This window comes from Trachinotus anak, unplaced genomic scaffold, assembly GCF_046630095.1.
Source record: "Trachinotus anak isolate AG129_WGS33_773 ecotype Australia unplaced genomic scaffold, CSIRO_AGI_Tana_v1 ptg000001l, whole genome shotgun sequence".
In the NCBI taxonomy this organism is placed as follows: Eukaryota; Metazoa; Chordata; class Actinopteri; order Carangiformes; family Carangidae; genus Trachinotus; species Trachinotus anak.
In genome coordinates, this window is record NW_027273852.1 from 16982090 (window position 1) to 17003588 (window position 21499).

The following is a 21499-nucleotide window of genomic DNA, read 5'->3' on the forward strand; positions in this document are numbered from 1 at the left end:
ACCCTGGCCCTGAAACTAAGTTGATAATATACTCAGTGTTTAAACTTGTGGAGGCTGAATGTCAGCAGAATCCTTCTGACTTACCTAACTCTCTCTCTCTCTCTCTCTCTCTCTCTCGCTCTCTCTCTCTCTTTCTTTCTCTCTCTCTCTCTCTCTCTATGCGTTTGTCTATATTTAGCTTTCCCCAAAAACAAAGCCTATTTACTTCACACACCTGCAGCCTTGTGACACTTGTTGGAGCACTTATTCTGAAAGGCTTCTCCCTGATCCACTGTGCTCTGCATCGCGTTGGACAAAAGCATCTGCCAGACGGATAAGTGTGAAGTGTGTGCATGTTTACCACTGGATGGTGATAAATGACGTCCATACACACACACACACACACACACACACACACACACACACACTCACACAGAGCTTACTTTATGAGGCCAGAAGGAGCTGAGAGCTGCTGAGGTCTCCAGGCGCAGCTCAGTATCAGAGTAGCTGATGAAAAAGTGACACCCAGTTCTTTGATGCATCACCTCTCTTTCTCCACTGGAATATCTGATAGATGATTATGAAGCCATCAGGCGTTTTGAGAGGTGCTTGTTAGGAGAGAGACAAAAAAAGCGAGCTGTGGCAGGTGTGATGAAGATGCATCATCCGATAGGAGGAGGTGGATTTGCTGTCCCACGGTTTGTCAGGAGAGGGCGCTGTGGTTCTTTCTCTTTCAAAGAAGCAGCTACAACTCAGATCACAAACACACAGTCTCTTGCAGTCTCTCTTAAATTGTATCCTAGAGACATAAAATAGATTTTTGAATAATGTAATTTTTTTTTAATTTTATTGTTGTTTTGTGTATACTTAACAGGTGCATTGCACATTATTTTTCATCTGTAGTCTCTGCATAAAGGTGCATAGCCAAAGTAACATTAATAGGAGCAGAAATAACAATTAGTACGATGCAATACAATACAAATATTAATGAAAATGTGAAAACAGACAGCCACTCAAACATGAACTTTGGTTTGGGTGAATTATTTTCCTTTCAACTGAATGAAGTCACATTGTTTCTGTTGACAATTCAGTTGTTGTTTAGATCTTTTTAATGTATTTCTTTTGTGATAAGTTTTACTATCCCCTCGACTTCCCAAACTGTGACTCTTTGAGTGTTTTACTGTTTTATTAGTAGCACAAATTAATTAACATCTTTACTAGACTCAAATATGGTAGGTTACTTAAGGCATATCAATGTCATAATAATTACACAACATGTTAAGTAATACTGGGGAAATAAGATATTTGACCAGAATGCATTACATGTTAAAAAGGGTAAAATGCTGAGTTGCTTCACGCTAAGACAACAACAACAGCTTTAGCTCCATTATTCTGTGATTGCATCGAACAGATTCTGCTCATGAAAGGTGTCAAACCTTAGGCTTAAACCTTATAGCTCTTCTTGATTCATGTGATCAGTTTCCCTGTAACAGACATTTATAGATTGATTTTATGGCTGCAGTGCGCTCACAAAGCTGTAAACACATGAGCACTTGTTGTAACAGAGCAGCGGCACGGCAGCATCAGGTCTGCCTCCTGTTTAAAGTCTCATCACTCAGCTGTCGACCTTTGCTGCGATACTGCACGTGTGTGTAAATTATATGTCAGTCTTTGCAAATGGGTGTTTAGGTTAAGAGATTACGTCAAACACACACATATCCATGCACAGAATTCACAGCTTGCTGGTTAATGATGCTTTCAGGCTGCAGACCCCTGCCCCCCCTCCATGCTTCTTCCTTATTCACAGCCAGCCAGGCTGACTGGAGCCTCAAACAGCCAATCGGCAGGCTGCATCCCACCTTTGTCATCAGCCAGTGTTGGAGGAAGGGATTGGCTTGTGTGATCTGAGCTTGGAAGGCAGATGAAATGCCAGGTTTGATCTGCCTCTGGGGACAACCAGGCTGCCTTATAATGGGAACCAACACTCGCTCTGCTCGGGGGCAATAACATCCAATTCAGCATCAGGAAAACACAGGGCCCCACCTTTTTTTTTCTATCTGCTGCTCTGGTGTGGTGTTGTTGCTCTGTGGTCTACCTTCATGTGGAGAAGGAGACTGCTGGTGGGCTCTGTCATTCTCCTCACCTCATCATCCATCCTCTCTGGAACAGGTTGATCTTTTTCTGTTTCTGTCTATTTCGCGCCGTGGAGCTGCTTTTTGGAATCTCACTCCTCCATGTACGATAACTTGTACCTGCATGGATTTGAAGACTCGGAGGCGGTGAGTGGAGGGGTGTCTGACACTTGTAAACCATGCTTTTCTGTTGTGCCGTGGCTAGTTGATCCCCCACCTAAACACCCACTGAACGCATCGAGACTTGAGTGGGCTGAACGTGTGCTCCTCTCGGGGGAGTTAGAAGAGGTTGGGGGAAGGGTGTGTGTGTCGGCGACTGTGTATTTGAGAGAGAGTGTGTCTCAGGGCTCCTCGGTCAACCAACTGTACAGTTTTCTCACTGATGCTGCCAGCCAGAGGACGGTTTTCTCCTCCTGTCTGGACTGAGCGTCTGCAGATCTGAACAGTGTTTCCTCACCATCTCTCCATATGGATGGATGACCAGTGTGCATGCTGTCAAGCTCCAATTATGAGCATTGTGGGTAACTGTATGTGAGCATCTCTGTGTGATTCCCAGCAACATCTTGTTCTTTACCAGTGGCAGAGAGCACCGTCTTCCTCTGTGGCTTCATTTGTATTTTTCATCACTTCATCCCACCACACATCATCGCGGTTACTGAAAAGACCAAAGCTTAATCACAATGATCACACATTTTATGCATCTGTATGAGACTCATGTGCTGCTGCATAAAACTGTGACGTCTCTCACACAACACAAGAATGAATGTTTGGTAGAGAAATGTCACGTCCCCTTGCCAATAAGTATAAATTCTCCTCTTTTCCTCACACGAGTGCCGCTACACACAGACAGACCCACACACTGCCTTTGATACAGAGAGGCAAACATTACTATTGACAGGCAGAGTGGGCATCCATGGGATAAAAATGTGTCAGAGCAGCAGAAAAAAATCAATAAATGTAGGAGCTGCTCCTGGACAGAGGGGAGGAGGGAATCCCACTGAGCCAGAATCTGTCAAGACCTTTCTGTAACTCCTCCTGACATCCTGGCTGCCTCTTGAAGATCATTCCCTCAGTGATAGCAAGGGAGAGTGGGTTCTGCATTAACATAAAAAAAACCAAAAATTGATTGTTGTGCTATAAAGAATCAGCTAATTTGCATCTGTCTGGTCTGGTTCTGTCAATAGTGTCACAGTCTTATCCTGAAGGTGTTGGATGGGTTGAGGTCAGGGCTCTGTGCGGTCCAGTCAAGTTCCTTCAAAGGGGAAAAAACTTTTTTCTTTTATTGTTTGGGGTTCTGTCTGGAGCAGGGTCCATACAGAACCCCAAACAATAAAGAAACAGCTTCAGAACAAAATCACACACTGTCTGTTTACTTCCGGCCAGATAAATGCTGTGAAGAGCTGGTTTTATTATTTTACTGCTCCAAATTCCCATTTGAAGATTTTAATGATGTCTTCAATATTTCTCACAGAAACACAGGACTCCTGTCGTTAACTGACCAGAGCTATGTATTGTTATGTCATGGTCAGCTGTTTCAAAGTCATGTTCAGCCACCGCTGCTATGGTGATGTTGATGCAACAAACTCAGAGCTTTGTTGTTACAATAAGGAACAAAGCTGCTAAATTCATCCAAAATCCAACTCAGAGTCTAAAAAAGGAAGCTTTTTAAACTGGGGAATGTTTCATAAAGTTTCTACAAAGTTGCTGAATTTTTGGGGGCGGTGGAAACAATCTGTGACCACGTCATCGCATCACCTTTTAGGCTGACGTGGTGAACTTAATAGTAAACAGTCTTTATTTACACATCCGGCAGGCACGGATCAACATTATCATTCATTTGGAGTCATGTTTCATTCACTGTCCTTTAGCTCCAGTCTGCTCACCAGCTAGTCACTAACTGAGTCTGTCTGCTGTGTGGTGCTGAGCAGGTAGTGTGCAGTGGGTTTATAAGAGCAGTTTCACTGGAAGCAGCTGCCGTCTGTGGCCGTAAACGACGCTACGAGAGCGTTGAGAGACAACCAGAACAGTAAAGCTGTGGGCTTGACCACGAGCCGCCCTTTTCACATTGTCATTTGATTTTGTTGCAGCATGAAACTGAATCTTAAGCTCACTGAGTGACAATCATCGTTGGAGTTGACTCTTCTCTTTATGTTCTTATGTCCAGAAGCTTTTACATTTGACTTTTTTTTAAATCAAAGAATATGATATTTTCATACCTACCAGATACAGAGGAGTTTCATGTCTGTCTGACCCCTGGAACTGCTTTTTCTCAGTCACCTAACATTGTCTATGCACGCAATGAACAGGGCATCCAGGACCCTGCATTCCCAAAATAACTCCCTAAAATGTGTTGATCTCTACGTCCCCAATAGTGCTGCACAATCCACAAATGCCATCTGTTTCCCGTTGTTTCAGCTGTTGTTATTATGTGGTATTGTTCCATTATTATGGGTCTGAATAACTGATGAGGCTATTTACTTCCCCCTCAGACTCTGCGGAAAATGCAGTCTCTGTAAAGTCATGATATTCTCAAGGAAACCGCCTCATTCAGTCTGTTCAGATACTGTATGATTAGTTTATGGCTTCATTACTACTGATTCAGCTGCAGGTTCCAGTCAGGGTTTTTCTTTTTTTTTTTTTTTGATTGACTTTTTCCAAGTTTAATCGAGCAATAACTGCAGTCATGTGTTGATGCAGTGGGCACGTGGATCCACTTTTTGTCTACTTTCACTGAGTCCAAACTCACAAACCTTGTTCATATGCTGTTAGAGCTGCTGCCCTCCACATTGTCCAGTGTTTGCAGAAGTACTGGCACCACTACAGACGACATCTTTGGGGCTTTTACTGCCCTTGTGGTTTGTATCAGTGCTTGTCATTAGCTTGTGGGTTTCTGGATTTTTGTCCAGGGACTTCTTGAGGCAACAGAGAAGCGAGCGCTGTTGTTGCATCCTCGACCTGTGATGATCTGCAAACTCTCTTGTGTGACTCATTTCCACTTCCTATGAATGTGTGATAAGCTACAGAGAGACATCGTCTGGCACTCTGACCACAAATGTAATGTGTAATGTCTGTGTCTCTCTCCAGCGCTGCCATGCTGTGTGTTCATATAGCAGCGCCGCTTTCTTGGCCACCAGAAGTGTCCATTAACTCATGTCATGTAAATATGTTTTCAGAGCAAGTTAAGAATAACACAGGAAGAGTAGCTTACATTTTCAACAACATGTATGTGACATGTGTTGGACCAATGATTGGTTATTGATATTATTACAAGAACATGAGCTTCAGGTCATAAATTTCACCGTGGAAGTGAAAACCCCTTCCCTGTTTTTGCAGGAATAATGTAACTCATTCACTACAGTTGTGCGCATGTGCAGTGTTATTTAATGTGTGACTCACCTTTATAAAAGCTGTTAGGTAAAATACAAAGCCTAGTAAACCTGCTGCAGTGGCTAATTAGTAATTCTACTATTGTTGGGAAGTTCTATGTTGTTTTTTTTATTATTTATAAATAAGCCAAGAGATATTTACCCTTTAACCTATGGGTTGCTGTTCCTAGTGATCTACTGGTGGATGTAATGAAGACAGAATGCTTTTAGCGTTTTATCCTGTGTCTGATAGGCGTGCAGGTTGGATGGCTGGGTGGGGGGCAGCTTGGAGATGGGAGAACAGACTGGGCTCTGGCGTCTGAACCGATAAGGCTGGAGTGTGGCGCGATGGACTCAAGACTGGCCACTTGACACTCCTAGATAATAACCTCACAAACAACTGATTGTCTGTGTGTGTGTGTGTGTGTGTGTGTGTGTGTGTGTAGAGAGAGAGAGACAGGAGACAGACAGTGAAGAGGGGGAGAGGTTGATTGGCAGAGTTGTTACTTGTGTCTGTGCACATGATTTTGGGAATGCTTCAAAGTGCCTCGTGCTGTATACTTCCTGCTGTGAATGGCATCATCTTTGTCGTTCATGCATCAACAGTTTCAGGTATGTAAAGTGACAAATGTCGGGACCAACGTTAAAATGACCAAATCTGCACAATAGTTTAGACCTTTCGTGTACTTTTTGTGTGTTAGCACAAAAAAAACCACAGCAAGATCTTACAGAAGCTACAACACACTGACATTTTACAGAAGAACTCTGGACCTGTCATGGGAATTTGGCTTTGGCACAATCTGTTTAAACGTTTTGGCAATTAATGTCAAGTAGATGACACCTAGAAGAATCTGGTAACCAATCATCATGTTATTTGTGACTCATTCAAATATTTTCAATTCAATGCAATTCAATTTTATTTGGATAGCGCCAAATCGTAATATACACATCATAATATCTCAAGGCACCTTACAGGGTGAGGTCAAGACCTTACTTTATTATAGAGTAAAACCCAACAGTTCCCACAAAGAGCAGCACTCTTTCCCACTTGGAAACCTCCAACAGAACCGGGCTCAGGGTGGGGGGGTCTTCCTTGACCGGTTGGGTTGAAGAGGAGAAAAGAGAGAGAGAGAGAGACCAGCTGTATAAACTATAGGTAAATGTTGCTGATCCTGCTGTGAGTCTAGTCTGTCTCTATAGCAGCATAACTAAAGGATGGTTCAGGACAGACCTAAACCAGCACTAACTATAAGCAGTTTTAAGGATAGTTTTAAGCCTGACCTTAAATGTAGAGAGGGCGTCTGCCTCCCGAACCCACAGTGGGAGCTGGTTCCACAGGAGAGGAGCCTGACAGCTGAAGGCTCTGCCCCCCAGTCTGCTGCTAGAAACTCTAGGAACCACAAGTAGACCTGCATTTAGAGAGCAGAGTCTTCTGTTGGGACAATAGGGAACTATGAGCTCTTTAAGATACAGTGGTGCCTGACCATTAACGGCTTTGTAGGTGAGGAGGAGGATTTGAAATTCTGTTCTTTTGTTTACCAAATTTGTTAAAATTAGTTTAGTTTTTTTTAAATGTATGTTTATTTTACTTATTGGTTTATTTAACTGGGGAAGTGGCAAATACTTAAACAATGCTGTAAATGTTAGCTGCAGGGGTATTTGTCATCTATACAGTGGACAGATGTTAGAAAGTCAGAACAGAAACATAATATAAGTGTGTGGGATTAAAATGATAAAGTTATTGAGATGAATCTGTGGAGCGGTTTGTGGAGATTTGTCTTGAAGCAAGCGAAAGCAGAATTTTACTGCCATGGCTCACAGTTCAGGAGCAGTGCACCAAAATGAAAAGTGATTTATAAATGGTCCAGAGTCTTAGATGTGAGCTCTAACCATTTTTCTCTGTTTTATGTTTTTGTCGGGTGAATATTTTTGCATTTTTATGCACTGTTTGTCAGACAAAATTTGAAGATGCTGTCCTAGGCTCATGATACTTTTAATGGGCATTTCCTGCAACTTTTCACATTTTATAAACAAAACTATTGATCAATTGATTGAAAAATTTAACCTCCTACGCAAATAATCATTAGTTGCATCCCTATTTAAGATATCCTGCTAACAAACATACAAGACTGAAACCCAGCCTCCACGTTGGGGTTAAAAATCAAAAATTGTTGTGAATGGTGAACCATAAAGCAGGTGCTCTTCTATAGTGACCACCTTTTATTTTCCCTTCTCTCCAATCCTTCAGTTATAGATTTCATTAGTAATGAGGCAGTAAATAACAGTTATTTGTTTCAAGGAAGGACTCCCATGGCTCTGAATGGATCATTAGTAAAGGCGCCTAGAAGCTCTGGACAGAGGCATTAATCCTCACTGTCCAGCCTGACGGGTTGATTTCAAAGACTTGCTGCAGTTCAAATCCTCTGCTGCACATTTCCTATTTATTTTCATTAGATTATTCACTGAATCCATGTAGTAGGCTCCCCACAATACTTTAAGATTGAAGAACAAGTTCTGTAGTTGTCTTCTGTTCTGTTCAGTAGCAGTGGTACAGATTAGGCATCTTCTTCCTTTTCCTCTTTTCACGATAGAATAGGTTGAAAGGAGAACTCCTCCATAATTATTTCACTGTGTCACTTGACATCAGTCAAGCATGTAATTTACTCAGTGCTGGCGAGCCTACAGGACACATACAGCTGACCTACTATTCACCAAGTCATGATGATAATGTAGAGTTCAAAAACAAACTGCACTCCTGTCTTTTTCATTGTAGCAGCAAACAGCTGATCACGACAGAGAAGACAATCATACAAAGCATCTGTTCTCCTGCCAAAAGTGGCCGAGGACGGTAATTGGATGAGATGGTTGTGGAAAAAGGAGAGACTATTGCAGGAGGAGAAAGTGATGAACAGGGCAGAATTTAAAGCAATACATCATGTCCTGATGTCAAGAGACCCTTTGTAAGCATGTTTCCTGCTCCCATGAGCTTTACCCCTTTGTGTACGTGTGCATGTGAGATTGTGCTTGTCCTTGCACATGCAGTGTGGACAGCTGTTGCAGCTGTCTCCACGCTTTAAGATGATACTCCTTTCTATTAATGAAATCAAAATATAACATTTCTTCACTAGTTCTGTCAAAATAAAATAAATAAAAGGTCATGTCATGATGAAATGTGAGACGGTCTCCTTCAAACTGTTGTTTAAAATGTAATTGTGCTGTAGCATTGAGATTCCTCTTAATTGCAACCAAGACAACGAGCCCAAACCCTGAAAACAGACCTAAACCAAAGAATTACAAATGTGTATCCAGCAGCAAATCCTTCTCATGACAGATGGTCAAACCAGCAAATGTGACCAATGATTATGGTATTTATATTTTTCTATCATCTCTTTTCAAAGATTAGATTTAACTTGCTTGACTAATATTCTGGTGAGGAGTGTTTATCATCACAGCCCCTCAGCAAGATTCTCTCTGCTATTTCTGGATCCATTGCTCACAAAAATTTCACATCTTTAGCACTTATGAAATATTCAGATGAGATGAATGAAGCTTAGTTTCTAACAGCATATCTGCCTGTGCTGCACCTCCCTGTCCTCTGTGGATGGATGCTCGTAATGGGTTGTGTTGAGCAGAGTATGTGGCAGCATCCATAGGGGCAACAGATTGTGCCGTCGTCTGTTAGATAAACATTTGTGCTGAGGCCCGGTTTTTCACCCCATTTGGCTGAGTCTGCAGGACTCCAAACGTCCACCAGCTGGCCGTCCGGCAAAACGGAAAGCAGAATCTACCCAACCTGACGAGCTGGAGGCACACAGCACAGAGCGTCTCTCCGCGCTTGAATTAGAGGCTCATAGATATACAGGATTTATTCACCTTAAAGATGATCAACCACATACACAGATACTATGACAATATTTATTGTTGTATATAACAGAATATTTTTTGGCACAAGGTTGAAATTATTCAGTTGTTTCCAAACACAAATTTTATTGAATTAAGTGGTCTTATTTGTAACACAGTTAAACTTTTTTTTGATGTTTTACTGAAAATCTTTCTTTCTTTTTTTTTTTTTTTTTTTACAAAAGAGCCAAACTTTTCAAATGCAGCACTGTTCATTGATTTGTTATCACAAACAGCTGGTCAAGAACTTAAAAAAACAAAATACTGAATACAAACATTATTAATAATAGTACTAATACTAAAAGTGAAATATAAATTTCACACTTAAACGAGACAAAGATCTAAAACAAGCATTTGGTTCTTATGTTTGTTACTTGACAGTTTTTGATACTACAGACTTGATGTGATCATCATCAAATGATCATTTACCTTTACCTTAATTACCACATGTTTAACAAGTGTGGGAGTATCAGCAGCAGTATAATGGAAGTCTTCTACTACACATACAGTAAAGGGCTTTAAGACAATATAATACTTCATATACTGATCAAATGTGTGACTTTCTGGCTGTAACACCGCAAGTCAATGCTGAATACACTCAAGAACCTTGACACTAGCCTGCTTTTCTGAGCTCCTGAAGAGCTGACATGTTGGAAATAAAAAATTATCCGTCTGAATGGAACAATAAAAAAGATTTGAGAAGATGGCCAACAACTCAGCTCCATTGTCTGTCTGATCTCTACGGACTTCACCAATGCAGCTTGACGGTTCAGATTCAAGCACGTGAGCGTGGTCAGAGATGGAGCGGCTCCATGAACCTTCACGCTTCAGCAGCCTGTAGTGGTGACATGCTGCAGCCACAGCGGCCACTTGGACAGAGAGAGGCCTCTCTGGCTCTCGCCAGCCAAGATCATGTTTCTGAAAAATGCTGAATTTCACTGTCCGAACATTTTAGGTTTAATTTTACACACCAGGCATGTGACTTACAATATCTACATTTTAATGCTAAACCATCATAAAGTGTGTCTTGATACTTCAACCAGAAATACTCAAGTCTAATCAGGTTCATTTTTGGTTTTGTTGTCATTCATTAAAAATATTTCAGTTTTGTTTGTGAGAATAATAGTCCTCCAGCACGCGTAGACAGTAGACAGTTGTTTGTTGTGGTTGCACCCTGGGTCTCACCACACTTTGATTCAGCTGATCCAGAATCTGTTGAATAAATATGGTTTAGATATGTGCTTTCAGATTTTGAGGTTGAAAGGGTTGTGAGGTGAGTGCAGGGTCTCATGTTGACCTCAGAGCTTCTGACAAATCCTGACTAATTATTATTTCCTTTTTCCACTTTTTATCTTATGAGATACATTTGAGTTGGAGCAGTTTCATCCCATTGCACTCAGGCAGCCACAGCTGTTGCTTGAGAGGTGTCATCTGTGATGTCCTAGTTTTACTAAATGTTGTCAAATTGGAGCCTATACAGTACATGGAGGTGAAGGCTGAGAGAAAAGAGTTGGAGTAGTAATTTGTTGTGTGAGGCCGGTGCGTCTACACAGAAACCGATTTGCCGCACACACAGTAACATGATATCCTGAGCTCTGTGCTGGAACACAAAGAAGACACCACATCACCTGCCTTACTGTCAGCATGACATTATTATGTTATGATGCATGAGGGCGAGAACATGAAAGGTACATCTGATCATTTGTATGTGTACGCTGTAGAATAGATAATTGTCAGCAGCGAGTCTACCCACAAGGAGACTGCTCCAAGAGAGCAGGGTGTGAAGAGGTGTGTATCGTGACGGAAATATTAAATATTGGTATGAAACTTTGAATTTGTTAAAGGAAAATAAAGATACTAATGAGACTGCTGTGTAGCAGGAAAAAACCCAGCTCAGGTTGATATGTTTGAAAATGCCTACCGTAACCATGTACTGTATTTCCCAATAAACTCATAGGCCGTGTATTGACAGGTGCAATTAAATAATCAATTTAATGCCTCAAATAGAACATTTGTGGTTTGAAATATTTTAATTTCTGCTCTCTAATAGCCTTGCATCTACATTTGACTTGTATGTAATTACCCTTCTATATAAAACTGAAGAACCCCACACATTTTGTTGTCTCTAAACAGGCCGTACCATTATGTGACTATAAAGAAATCAAACAATTAAATACACTTTGTTTTATCCAGGTCATCTGGGAATGTGGTTATTTAATGTGTTGATGTGCTAAGAACAAAAGTCTCTTGCTATTGAAGGAAGTGAGGAAGAAGGAAGTAATTTTTTTCTGAATACACAATATTTGTTGAGAAGAGTACTCTTGTGCTATGCAGTATTTTACCTCTTCATGTGTTTACAGTCTTGTCGGCTGTTACTGTGTGCCACCCAGTGAGGGATGAACTGCTTTGATGGTTTGACATCAAAGTAAAGACGAAGAACACATTCATGTATTCTGCCATGGTACATGTCATGGCTGTTGCACTGTGCTGTGTACAGCATTGCATCATGCTACATGGCTCAATATGAGAGTCATGTTGGCATGTTATGTAATATTTATGCACTGATTGTTGCATGCAGTAGTTGCCTGTTCAGGCCAATAAATATTGGTTTGATGTGAACTGACTTGCAACTGGAACGACGCAGTGTTAACTGCATTTCTGTGCTGCCTTTGTCTTTATATTGTTTTTTTTATCTCTCTAAATACAAAGGAAGAGAAACTGACACGCAGACTTGTTTGGCCTTAATGACAGATAAAGGCAGACAGACTGGCAAACAAACAGGGTTACAAATGACTGTAGACAGGTGGGTTACAGACACCGTGGGGCCGATGAATCATAAAGGCCATTGATGTCAGTGGTGGCAACTGTTGCAGCAGCATCAGCAGCAGCCGTGCTCACTCTCATCGTTCACTCCTTCATCTCATTTAATGCTGGTGACAAGGGGAATAACTGGCTCCTGACCCTGGAGAGGCGGATGTGTACGGCAGCCTGCAGGCCACAATTCACACTACACTCCCTGTACCTGTACTAGAAAGCTATGATGAGCAGTAATTAGCTTGTGGACCCCAGAGAGTCTGTGCACTGAGCTAGCTGTTCCTCGCCTCTGGGGCAGGAGTCCAGTGTTTATGCTAATGTAGTGATTACTCAGCTGTAGTGTAGCGTGAAGCATGGATTTTGTGTCATACAGCGGCAACATCTCACTCCATCACAGAGACAGAATAACAGCTAATGGGACTTGAAAGAGAGTAAAAAATGAAAAATTCTGCTGTGATGTGAATTCAAGTCCATTAGTCAGATAATAACACAATGATATATCTTTTTAGTCTTTAGTATAAGAAGAGTCAGTTCAGTTCACCTGGAAGATGTGAGCGGGGTGGCACAGTGGTTAGCACCATCACCTCTAAACGAGACGGTTCTGGGTTCAAACCCGGGGCCTTTTCTGTGTGGAGTTTCCAACGTCAGCTGGGATTGGCTCCAGCCCCCTGTGAGCCTTTTAGGATGAGCGGTATGGCAATGGGTGGATGACAGTGTTTGGTATTGAAAAGTCACTGCTGAGGTTAGCTCGTGGTAGCAGATGGTAAACAGCAATTTACAAATATGTAAGATTAATATTCAATATCAATTTATTACCAGGTGAACAGGCTGGAAGTTAGATCACTTTACAGCCTCAAACCATTTGTAACAAAACCAGTAGAGTAGCTGAATCTGAAGGCTGATATTTTACCCAGCAAAAGTTTTTGGTGGGGATTCAGTATGATGCTGTTCATCCAGAAACACACCTTAATAAAGTATCTTCATCCTGAATTGCAGCAGAGCCATTGGATACTCTCACTAAAGTCGGAGGTGTCAACAAAGTTTGGTAAATTTTTACTTTTTTTCTTTGTGCTACTGGATTCATTAGTTTAAGACAGTCACAACGAAATTTTTCGCGGTGTCGGTCTGCAACCAACACTGCGTAAAGACTAAATCAATTATTTTTCATTGACTATTATTCTTCCAATTGCTGTTTTTTTAATCGATCAAGCATTGAAGCCTTACATTTGAGCACCTGGAACATCGGGTATTTGGATTTTTTCTTAAATAATTTTACATTTATCAAAAATTAATTGATTATTAATTGATTAATCGACTAATTGTTGCAGCTCTAAACAGTAATGACAAGACAACCCTGTTGAGATGGTTGAGATGGCTGTTCATAGTATAGCATGTAGAGATGCTGCTGATATGCGAGGGGTGTGTTATATTACCTATTATAATACCTACCTATATAATACTTATTTCTATGCTGTGTTTGCTGTGTAATGGTGCGCTATCTTCAAGTGGAGTCAAGTTTATAACTGTCAATATAAACAACCCACTGATGTGAGAGTTACAGCAGCCTGGGTATAAAGCTTCAGATCGTTCTGAGGTCGCTAGTTGTGACATGATTGAGATTTTTAAAATATTGATGGCCATGGAAAGTACTTTTCTTTTTTCTATGATTTTTGTGATGTCAAAATGGAAGAAACATGATAATGCATGAATCATATCATACCCGACTTCCCATTTTTAGAATACGATCTCATGTGTTTTACCTTAAGGTAGCAGCTGTTTGTGAGCTCAGAGTGAACAGTGCCACAGCAGCCCGGACATTTTTTAACTGTACATAACTGTGATGAGTTCAAGAAAAAAACAACACTAATGTGTGCAAAAACACCACCTCCATTATATACTGTTTTTCACAGTGCTGAAACATACAGAGCTCTTATTACACAGTGCAGTTGTAACAAATTGGACCTGAAGCCAGATATCCCACATGGGAACACAAACAGCTACAGTAATGGTCAGCCAAAGGTGAAGTCCTGAGAGCCAAGACAGCACGGTTATGCATACATCCTCGCTGCCTGTTTTAAAATGGTGGTAGCTTGCACTGCAGATTTATCCATCTTTGATGATTGATGGATCTGTAGTACAGGCCCATTAGGCAGGGATCCACTCACAGGGCCCTGCTCAGGTGTGTAAAGTCTGTGCTTTTCATTTCACAGCAGGTAACATTATGCTGACTCAGTCACCTCGCTACTGTGTTTGGAGGATGTTAGCAAAAATCACATTTTACAGTAGTTTTGACCAAATACCCAAATATCAATGTATATTTATTCATTCATTCATCCACAAGTAATACCACTTATCCTTTTAGGGTCATAGGGGTAGACCGTGATCAGGTTGTAAGTCTCTTACAGGGCTGATATAGAGACAAACAACCATTCACATTCTCACCTACGAGCAATTTAGAGCAGCCAGTTAATGTGCAGGCAAACCCACACATGCTCGAGGAGAACATGCAAACTCCACACAGAAAAGCTCCAACCAGCCAGGAGGTTCAAAACCAGAAGCTTCTTGTGAACCACTGCACCACCTTGCTGCCAACTAGGTACACCTAACTCCCTAAATGAAGACTGTGATTTTTTCTGTTTATGTTGAAGGTGTTTTACACAGGTGTCGATTGGACTTCATTTGAGCCTTTAGTTTGTGGTGCCCTTGAACTGTAGGTTCTTGAGAGGTGTTTCTAATGTTTCAGTGAATTTTATCTATTGAAATTTTCATCTTTGCACATTAAGTCTTTTCTTCTTGTCTTATTTTTCATGGCTTTGTTTAGATTAAGATAAGTATGTTGTTTTACAACAATTAAGAATCAAATTAAATGAATTTAAAAATGTTAAACAGTCTAAAAATATCTGTACCATAAAAGACAAGAGAGCTCACATGGTTTTATCATCACAGCCCTGTGGTCCATGGTAAAAAAAAAAGAGATTTAAGATATAGGATAATGAAAAGATATATGGTAGAATATAAAAGTCTGTAGAAAGAACAGTATGAAAGAAGCCATCTTTGTACATCTTTAAAGCACGGTGGCCTTGGATTGAGATCTTCCCCTGCTGCATGTTGTGATCATCACTGCTGATGTCTCTGCCAGGAGGTCTGAAATAGCATCTCTACAGCAGCACCCACCCCTCACTGCAGGGTGGGCAGCTCCCTGCATGTGATACTTTAGGCTGATGAGCGCACTGGTGCTGTGATAACACTCTCTGCCGAGGGAAAACTCACTCTCCAGCAGTGTCTCTGTGCATCCACTGTTACTTCTGTTTATGTTTGCACATTTTCCTCATCTTGTTGGTCATAATCTTACTGCCGCTCTGGTTCACTATGTCTCTCCTTCTCTCTCTCTCTGCGCTGAATAAGTGGGTGGACGTTTTTACTGCCCCCCTAACCCAGCAGCCACTGACTTGTAGCTAATAAGGAAGAGGGGTGAGAGCGAGTGAGTTAGGAGGGAGATGACTTCACTGATAGTGATGGTATGAGACTGATCTCCAGCTTGAGGCACTCTGGGAGGTGAGGGGGTGGAGGGTCAAGACATCCACTGAGTCCCAGCGGTACACACACACACACACACACACACACACACACACACACACACACACACACACACACACACACACACACACACACACATGCATGCACTGTACAGATACAGTAGTTATAACCAGTAATTTTAAGGACTGGCCTAAAACCATCCTGACAACCAAAATATCCTCATAGGACATGGAGACAGTTGGAGCCGCCACATCTCGACCCAGCTGAGCACCTATGGGAGATTTTGAAGTGACTAATGAGTAAACAGCACTGTCCACCACCATCATTTAAACACCAAATGAGGGAATTTTATTTGGTGTTCATCCTTCCAGTAGAATTAAGAGACTCAAGGTCGTTATTTCACTCAGCTTCATGAAGTATGATTTAAAGAAACAAGAGCTGTAGCTGCAGTTTATCTAATCACACCCAACTTTTATTGTTTATATTCTGCTTGAGCTTCCATCGTTCTCATTTCTCATTTCCCTGAAATTAGACAAGATATTTTAAAAAATGACACGAGAATTGAGCAAAAAATTAATTAAAGAAAAAACATAACATCTAGTTTGAATAGTTTGACATTTTTCAAAATATTTACTTGAATGAGTTTAGAAGAGTGATACCGCTAGCCTAGCCCTGCCTAAGCTAACTAATTAACACCTGACATATCTTCAACCAAATGTTTTATCTCTTCAGCTAAAAATGTCTGGTTTAAGTTTCGTATTTATCAGTCTTCTTATTTAAACCTTGGCAAGAAAGTAAATAAACATATTCCCCAGCTATTCCTTTAAAACAAGACTTAACAAGACATCTTGAACAGGAAGAGCAGCAATTTGATTCTCTTTTCTTGTGATGGTCAGACGTGCAACAGACTTTCAACCCATAGAGGTCAGTGTAGCAATGCACGTCCCTCATAAACGGTTAAGGGGAGATTTTCTGTAAGACCGCAGATAAGGAAGTACTCCTCTGCGTCATTGAAATTACTACTCACTCAAAATTAGATAAAAAAGATATTATGTACTCACTTCCTGTTGACTTTCCAGTGACAGAGAATTGTCACTGCCCTTTCTGTTTCTAAATTTGTGTGGACAGCATTTATATAGCACTTTTCCAGTCTTAGCTACCATTCAAAGCACTCAGCACTACAAGCCACCTTCACATACAATGCATGCCCACTCATAAAACAATGATACACTGGGAACAATTTTTTTGTTCATAATCTTGCCCAAGGAAACTTCAAAATGCAGATGGCAGGAGCCGGGGATCGAACCCCGACCTTCCGATTAGCAGACAAGCCATGCGTCCTCCTGAGCTTGAAATATAGACCCCCATCTTTGTGAACCTTCCCTCCCAGCCGGTTCTTCATCTTTTATCTCTTACCCTTTGATCCAGTATGGAGAGGAACACAACTAATCATGTGACACAGCAACTGCCACACACAAACACATACACACATACACACACCTGGGTGTTTGTAACCTCCCACTCATTCATTTGCTTCATCTCTTTGGTTTTAAGAAACAGGCTGTTGTTATGTCCTGCATGTATTTGCACTTTTTTGCATTTAAATGTACAACATATCAAATTGCACATTACAGATGTTTATTATTATACCTCTTGGATGTCAAGTTTAATCTGTGTCACAAAGAAAGTTGTCACCCAGCAGTGGTTTCATCAGTACTGGTCATTTTTATCTCTCCTAGTAGCATATAATTTCCATCTTGTATGTCCTGTTGCTCTCCAGGGCTCAGCTGATTCCTACACAAGCCGACCGTCTGACTCAGATGTGTCCCTGGAGGAGGAGAAGGAGGGCGGCCGGCAGGAGAAGGAGCAGCAGGCCACTGTTCAGCTTGAGAGGGCAAAGGTCAGTTTCACTGGGAATTATCTAGAGGACAATAAAGCTACATACTGCACTTTATATTACATATACTTGAACACACGTAATCTCACACGTGATTCAGTTTCAGTGACTGCTCTGTGCTACTGGTCTGCATCAGTGGCTGTCTAAAGGTTGTGTCTAAGTATAGAGATTTACGGTGATCTCATTCTCATCACATCCTCACACCCACTCTGTTTTAAACATAAACAATGTGATGGAAAAAAATCTATTGAGTTCTGCAGCTCGAGGGAAAAAATTTTACTTTGAAAACATTACTGCAAAACTTTTTATTTTGGTTTTAACCCCCCAGAGTCAAAGAGAGCAGGCAGATGTTCCAGTTTCCCCACTCTGAAGAATACAATACAATGCTGCCATGTATGTTTTTGAGTGTAAGGCAGGGCACAAAGTAGTAAACGCCTTTTGTTTGCAAATCAGTAACAATGTCATGAAGATTCCTGGTTTTCCTGGGTATTTTAGTCACTGGATTAGATATAAACAAACATTCCCATCTGTTGAGGTTAAAATATTAATAATACTAGAAGTAGTATATACAGTATATATATTCATATATCATTCAGATCTAGCAGTAAATCAATTAAAGATGAATGAGGGTTAAATAAACCAAACCAGAGCAATAAAAGAGAAGAAAAAAAAATCATCAACTTAATAATTTAGTTTATTGTATGACAACCACATAGTTCGTAGTACAGAAGATAAAAACGATAACAAGGTGAAGAATAAGAAATATACGTAAGACTGTGTTTGAAGGAGCCATGTTTGTAGATTATGAGGGCTTCTTGGCCTCGGAGTGAGATCCTCTGCTGGCCCTGCCGTGTACTGTGGATGTGGTGTGATCACTGCTGATGTCTGGCGGCCACCTTCATCAGGAAGTCTGAAATAGCGTCTCTATAGCACCACCCACCCCTCACTGCAGGCTCGCTGCATGTGTGATGCTGAAACCTTGATGAGCACATTGGTGCGGCAGTAACTCTGCTGAGGGGAAACTCACTGTCTAGCTGTGTCCCTGTGTATAGACTGAAGTCTCTGCTTATGTTATAAACTGTTTCTCAATTGAATTTCCACAAGAAAATATCAGGTTCATAAATAAAAAAATACAATGTAATATTATGTTTTCCTCCCGTCCGTCTTATAGACTAAAGCGGTGGCTTTTGCTGTGAGGACCAATGTCAGCTACTGTGGTGCGTTGGATGAGGATGTTCCTGTGGCTGGCACGGCTGTCTCCTTTGATGCCAAGGACTTCCTCCACATCAAAGAGGTACAATTCAGTCACTATCCAGTAACGTTAAACCTGTGTGACACTGTGTGGATTTAGTCTAGTGCACTTCATTTGGTTTATAAATCACATGAGCAGATGTGCGTCTGTACTGTTCATAGTTCTGTATTCTACTGCTCTACTCTCTATCTAATAGACTTTTTTGTGGGATTCGAACATTTGAGCAAACTGTGCTTTCACTTCCATGGCCAAAGAAAATAGTCTTTTCTGGTTGGCTGGCAGCTGTCCATTAACATATATATATATTTTATATATATTTTACTTCCAGTCAACAGCTTTAATGTCGCTGTAAATCAATAGTCAAGTTGTACTAAACTGCAGGTAACCATGGCAACAATAGAAACCTGACAATGAAAGAAACTGGCATCAACCAAACTCATATAACACAGTCCACAGTGAGAAAACAGTCCATTTAATAACAGTTCTGGACCTTTCATCAGCAGGTGGAGTTTGTCATGCAATCTATCAATAATGAACTTAACAGAAGAAATAGCTCTCTGCTTTGAGATCATGCCGTGGTGTTATTTGACTCGCCGTAGAATTAGGATGCTTTCAAAAATAACCCCATGATGAGATTTCGCTTTATTTGTATGAGTTTGTACAGAGTGCAGTAAACAGAAAACATCAAATCAGTATTTGGTGTGATCACCCTTTACATTTAAAACATTTTCACTCTATCATATTTTCATTATAATTCCATCCATAAGTAACACAATGACAGAATGCATGACTATTTTGGTCATTGGTTTAAAAACACTTTCTGTGATAAAACATCCAAAAGCAAAGACCTCATCAGATGGGGGACCCTGGAACAAAATCTTATTAGATGGGGGTCTGTTGTCTAATTTGTCTCTGTTTAGGGGTCCTTGAGGTGAGAAGCTTTCAGAACCACTTACAGGGCAGATTTTTGGGTCATGATTACAGATTGCAGCACCAAGTGGAAATTAAGGAAATGAGAGTTTACAGGATATGATTGTTAATCTAATACCAATCCAATGAATATATTCTCATAAGAGTTTATGAAAAATAATTTTTGGTTACTCCATCATTATTTATTACTGTCCATCCTGTAAAGTGATTTGAAAAACTGACGATTTCTCCCTGATTTTTTAAATCCATTTCATAGAAGTACAACAACGACTGGTGGATCGGCCGCCTGGTGAAGGAAGGCTGCGACATCGGCTTCATCCCGAGCCCTCTGAAGCTGGAAAATATCCGACTCCAGCAGGAACAGAAGAGAGGACGCTTTCATGGGTGAGCACAGGCAGAGTGAGGAGGACTGTACGAGACCTGGGATGTGAGAGTGCAGGCGGTGGAGGAGTTAGATTTTGTAGAGTAGACATGTGGATGAACAGGGATAAAGAGTCGGATGGAGGGTTTGGGGTCGCGCTGAGGGGAGAGAGCCACTAGAGCCAGGCAGTTGAGCCAGCAGATAGGGAGGAGTGGAGGTGGATGAAAGCCAGGTTGTGTTGTGTGGTCCAGCCTCTCAGAGGTGCGCCTGGATCATGGCCACCACAGAATTTTCCATCAGATGAGGTGATGTGTTTTAGCCACCAAGGCCATTAGAGATGCTGAGTGCTGACTTTGCAGTGGAGGAAGAAAAAAGGCTTCTCACCTTGAGTCATTTTGTTCTTCTATTTGGTTTCTATTACAAAGCATACAAAATCATTTTGTCTGTACACTTAGCCTCAATAATAAAAGAAGGAAAGAAAAATGTTTGTTTTTTAGTTAATGGCTTTCTCACAGAAACAGTGCAATGAATGTGACCCCAAGTCAGTCAACACATCTGGTTATATTTATTTTTTCACCTATTTCCTATATTTATTTTGATCTCTTTTAGTTCAAGGCTACCTTAACACTCTTCAGAGGGTTCATATTAAAGTAACTTAAAAACATTTCACTGTGGTACACTGTTATTTACCTCCTAGAATTATTATATGCTGTTTTATGTCATTTTCTGTCTTTCGATGTCATGATATGTGGCCACCACCAACCCCTCCTGGTGTTTTACTGAATATGTATTGCTCAGTTTTGGTTTAACACCTCTGTTCTCTGTCATCACTGAAGCAGTAAGTCCAGTGGGAATTCCTCCTCCAGTCTTGGAGAAATGGTGTCGGGCACATTCAAGCCAAACCCCAACTCTGCAGGTTCGTCCCAAAGACACTATTTACGTCTGAGAGGAAACACTGGCGTCAAATTCACAGAGGGAATTGTTTGTCTTGTTAGCTGCTCTGCATTGTGTATAGCCCTAGTCCACCATTCACTTACTCACTTGATCCTTTCTTTCTTTTTCAGGAAAGCAGAAACAGAAAGTGGTGAGTATGGTGAAGTAGAAGAACATCACTGCTCATGTTTTGTTCCTACTGTAATTCCTATTTATAATCATAATAGTAAGAGCCATATAGAGCATGTAAAGCACTGGTAAATTATTAAAGAGCTTGATTTACAGATTAAAATTATTATTAAAACATAAAATTAGTAAACAGTTGTTCCACATCTTTACCTCTGGAAAGATCACTTTCATTATCATAATCATTTACCTAATTTATCAGAATTACTTTAA

The 21499-nt window shown here is 40.8% G+C and overlaps 1 protein-coding gene across 3 annotated transcripts in view; it reads left to right on the plus strand.

Annotated features, from left to right (window-relative positions):
- The window catches only part of cacnb4a (calcium channel, voltage-dependent, beta 4a subunit), a 36704-nt gene that overhangs the window by 8396 nt on the left and 6809 nt on the right, over window positions 1-21499 (plus strand). Inside the window, exons 1-6 of one of the 3 annotated variants that reach the window (XM_071480971.1) lie at window positions 1899-2258; window positions 17508-17627; window positions 18796-18918; window positions 20063-20190; window positions 21004-21083; window positions 21232-21251. In XM_071480971.1, the coding sequence (XP_071337072.1) occupies window positions 2214-2258; window positions 17508-17627; window positions 18796-18918; window positions 20063-20190; window positions 21004-21083; window positions 21232-21251 (516 nt within the window). In that variant the 5' untranslated portion in view covers window positions 1899-2213. Of the gene's footprint in view, window positions 1-1898; window positions 2259-17507; window positions 17628-18795; window positions 18919-20062; window positions 20191-21003; window positions 21084-21231; window positions 21252-21499 lie in introns of those variants that run through there. The other 2 variants (XM_071480952.1, XM_071480962.1) reach the window with 2 other exon arrangements.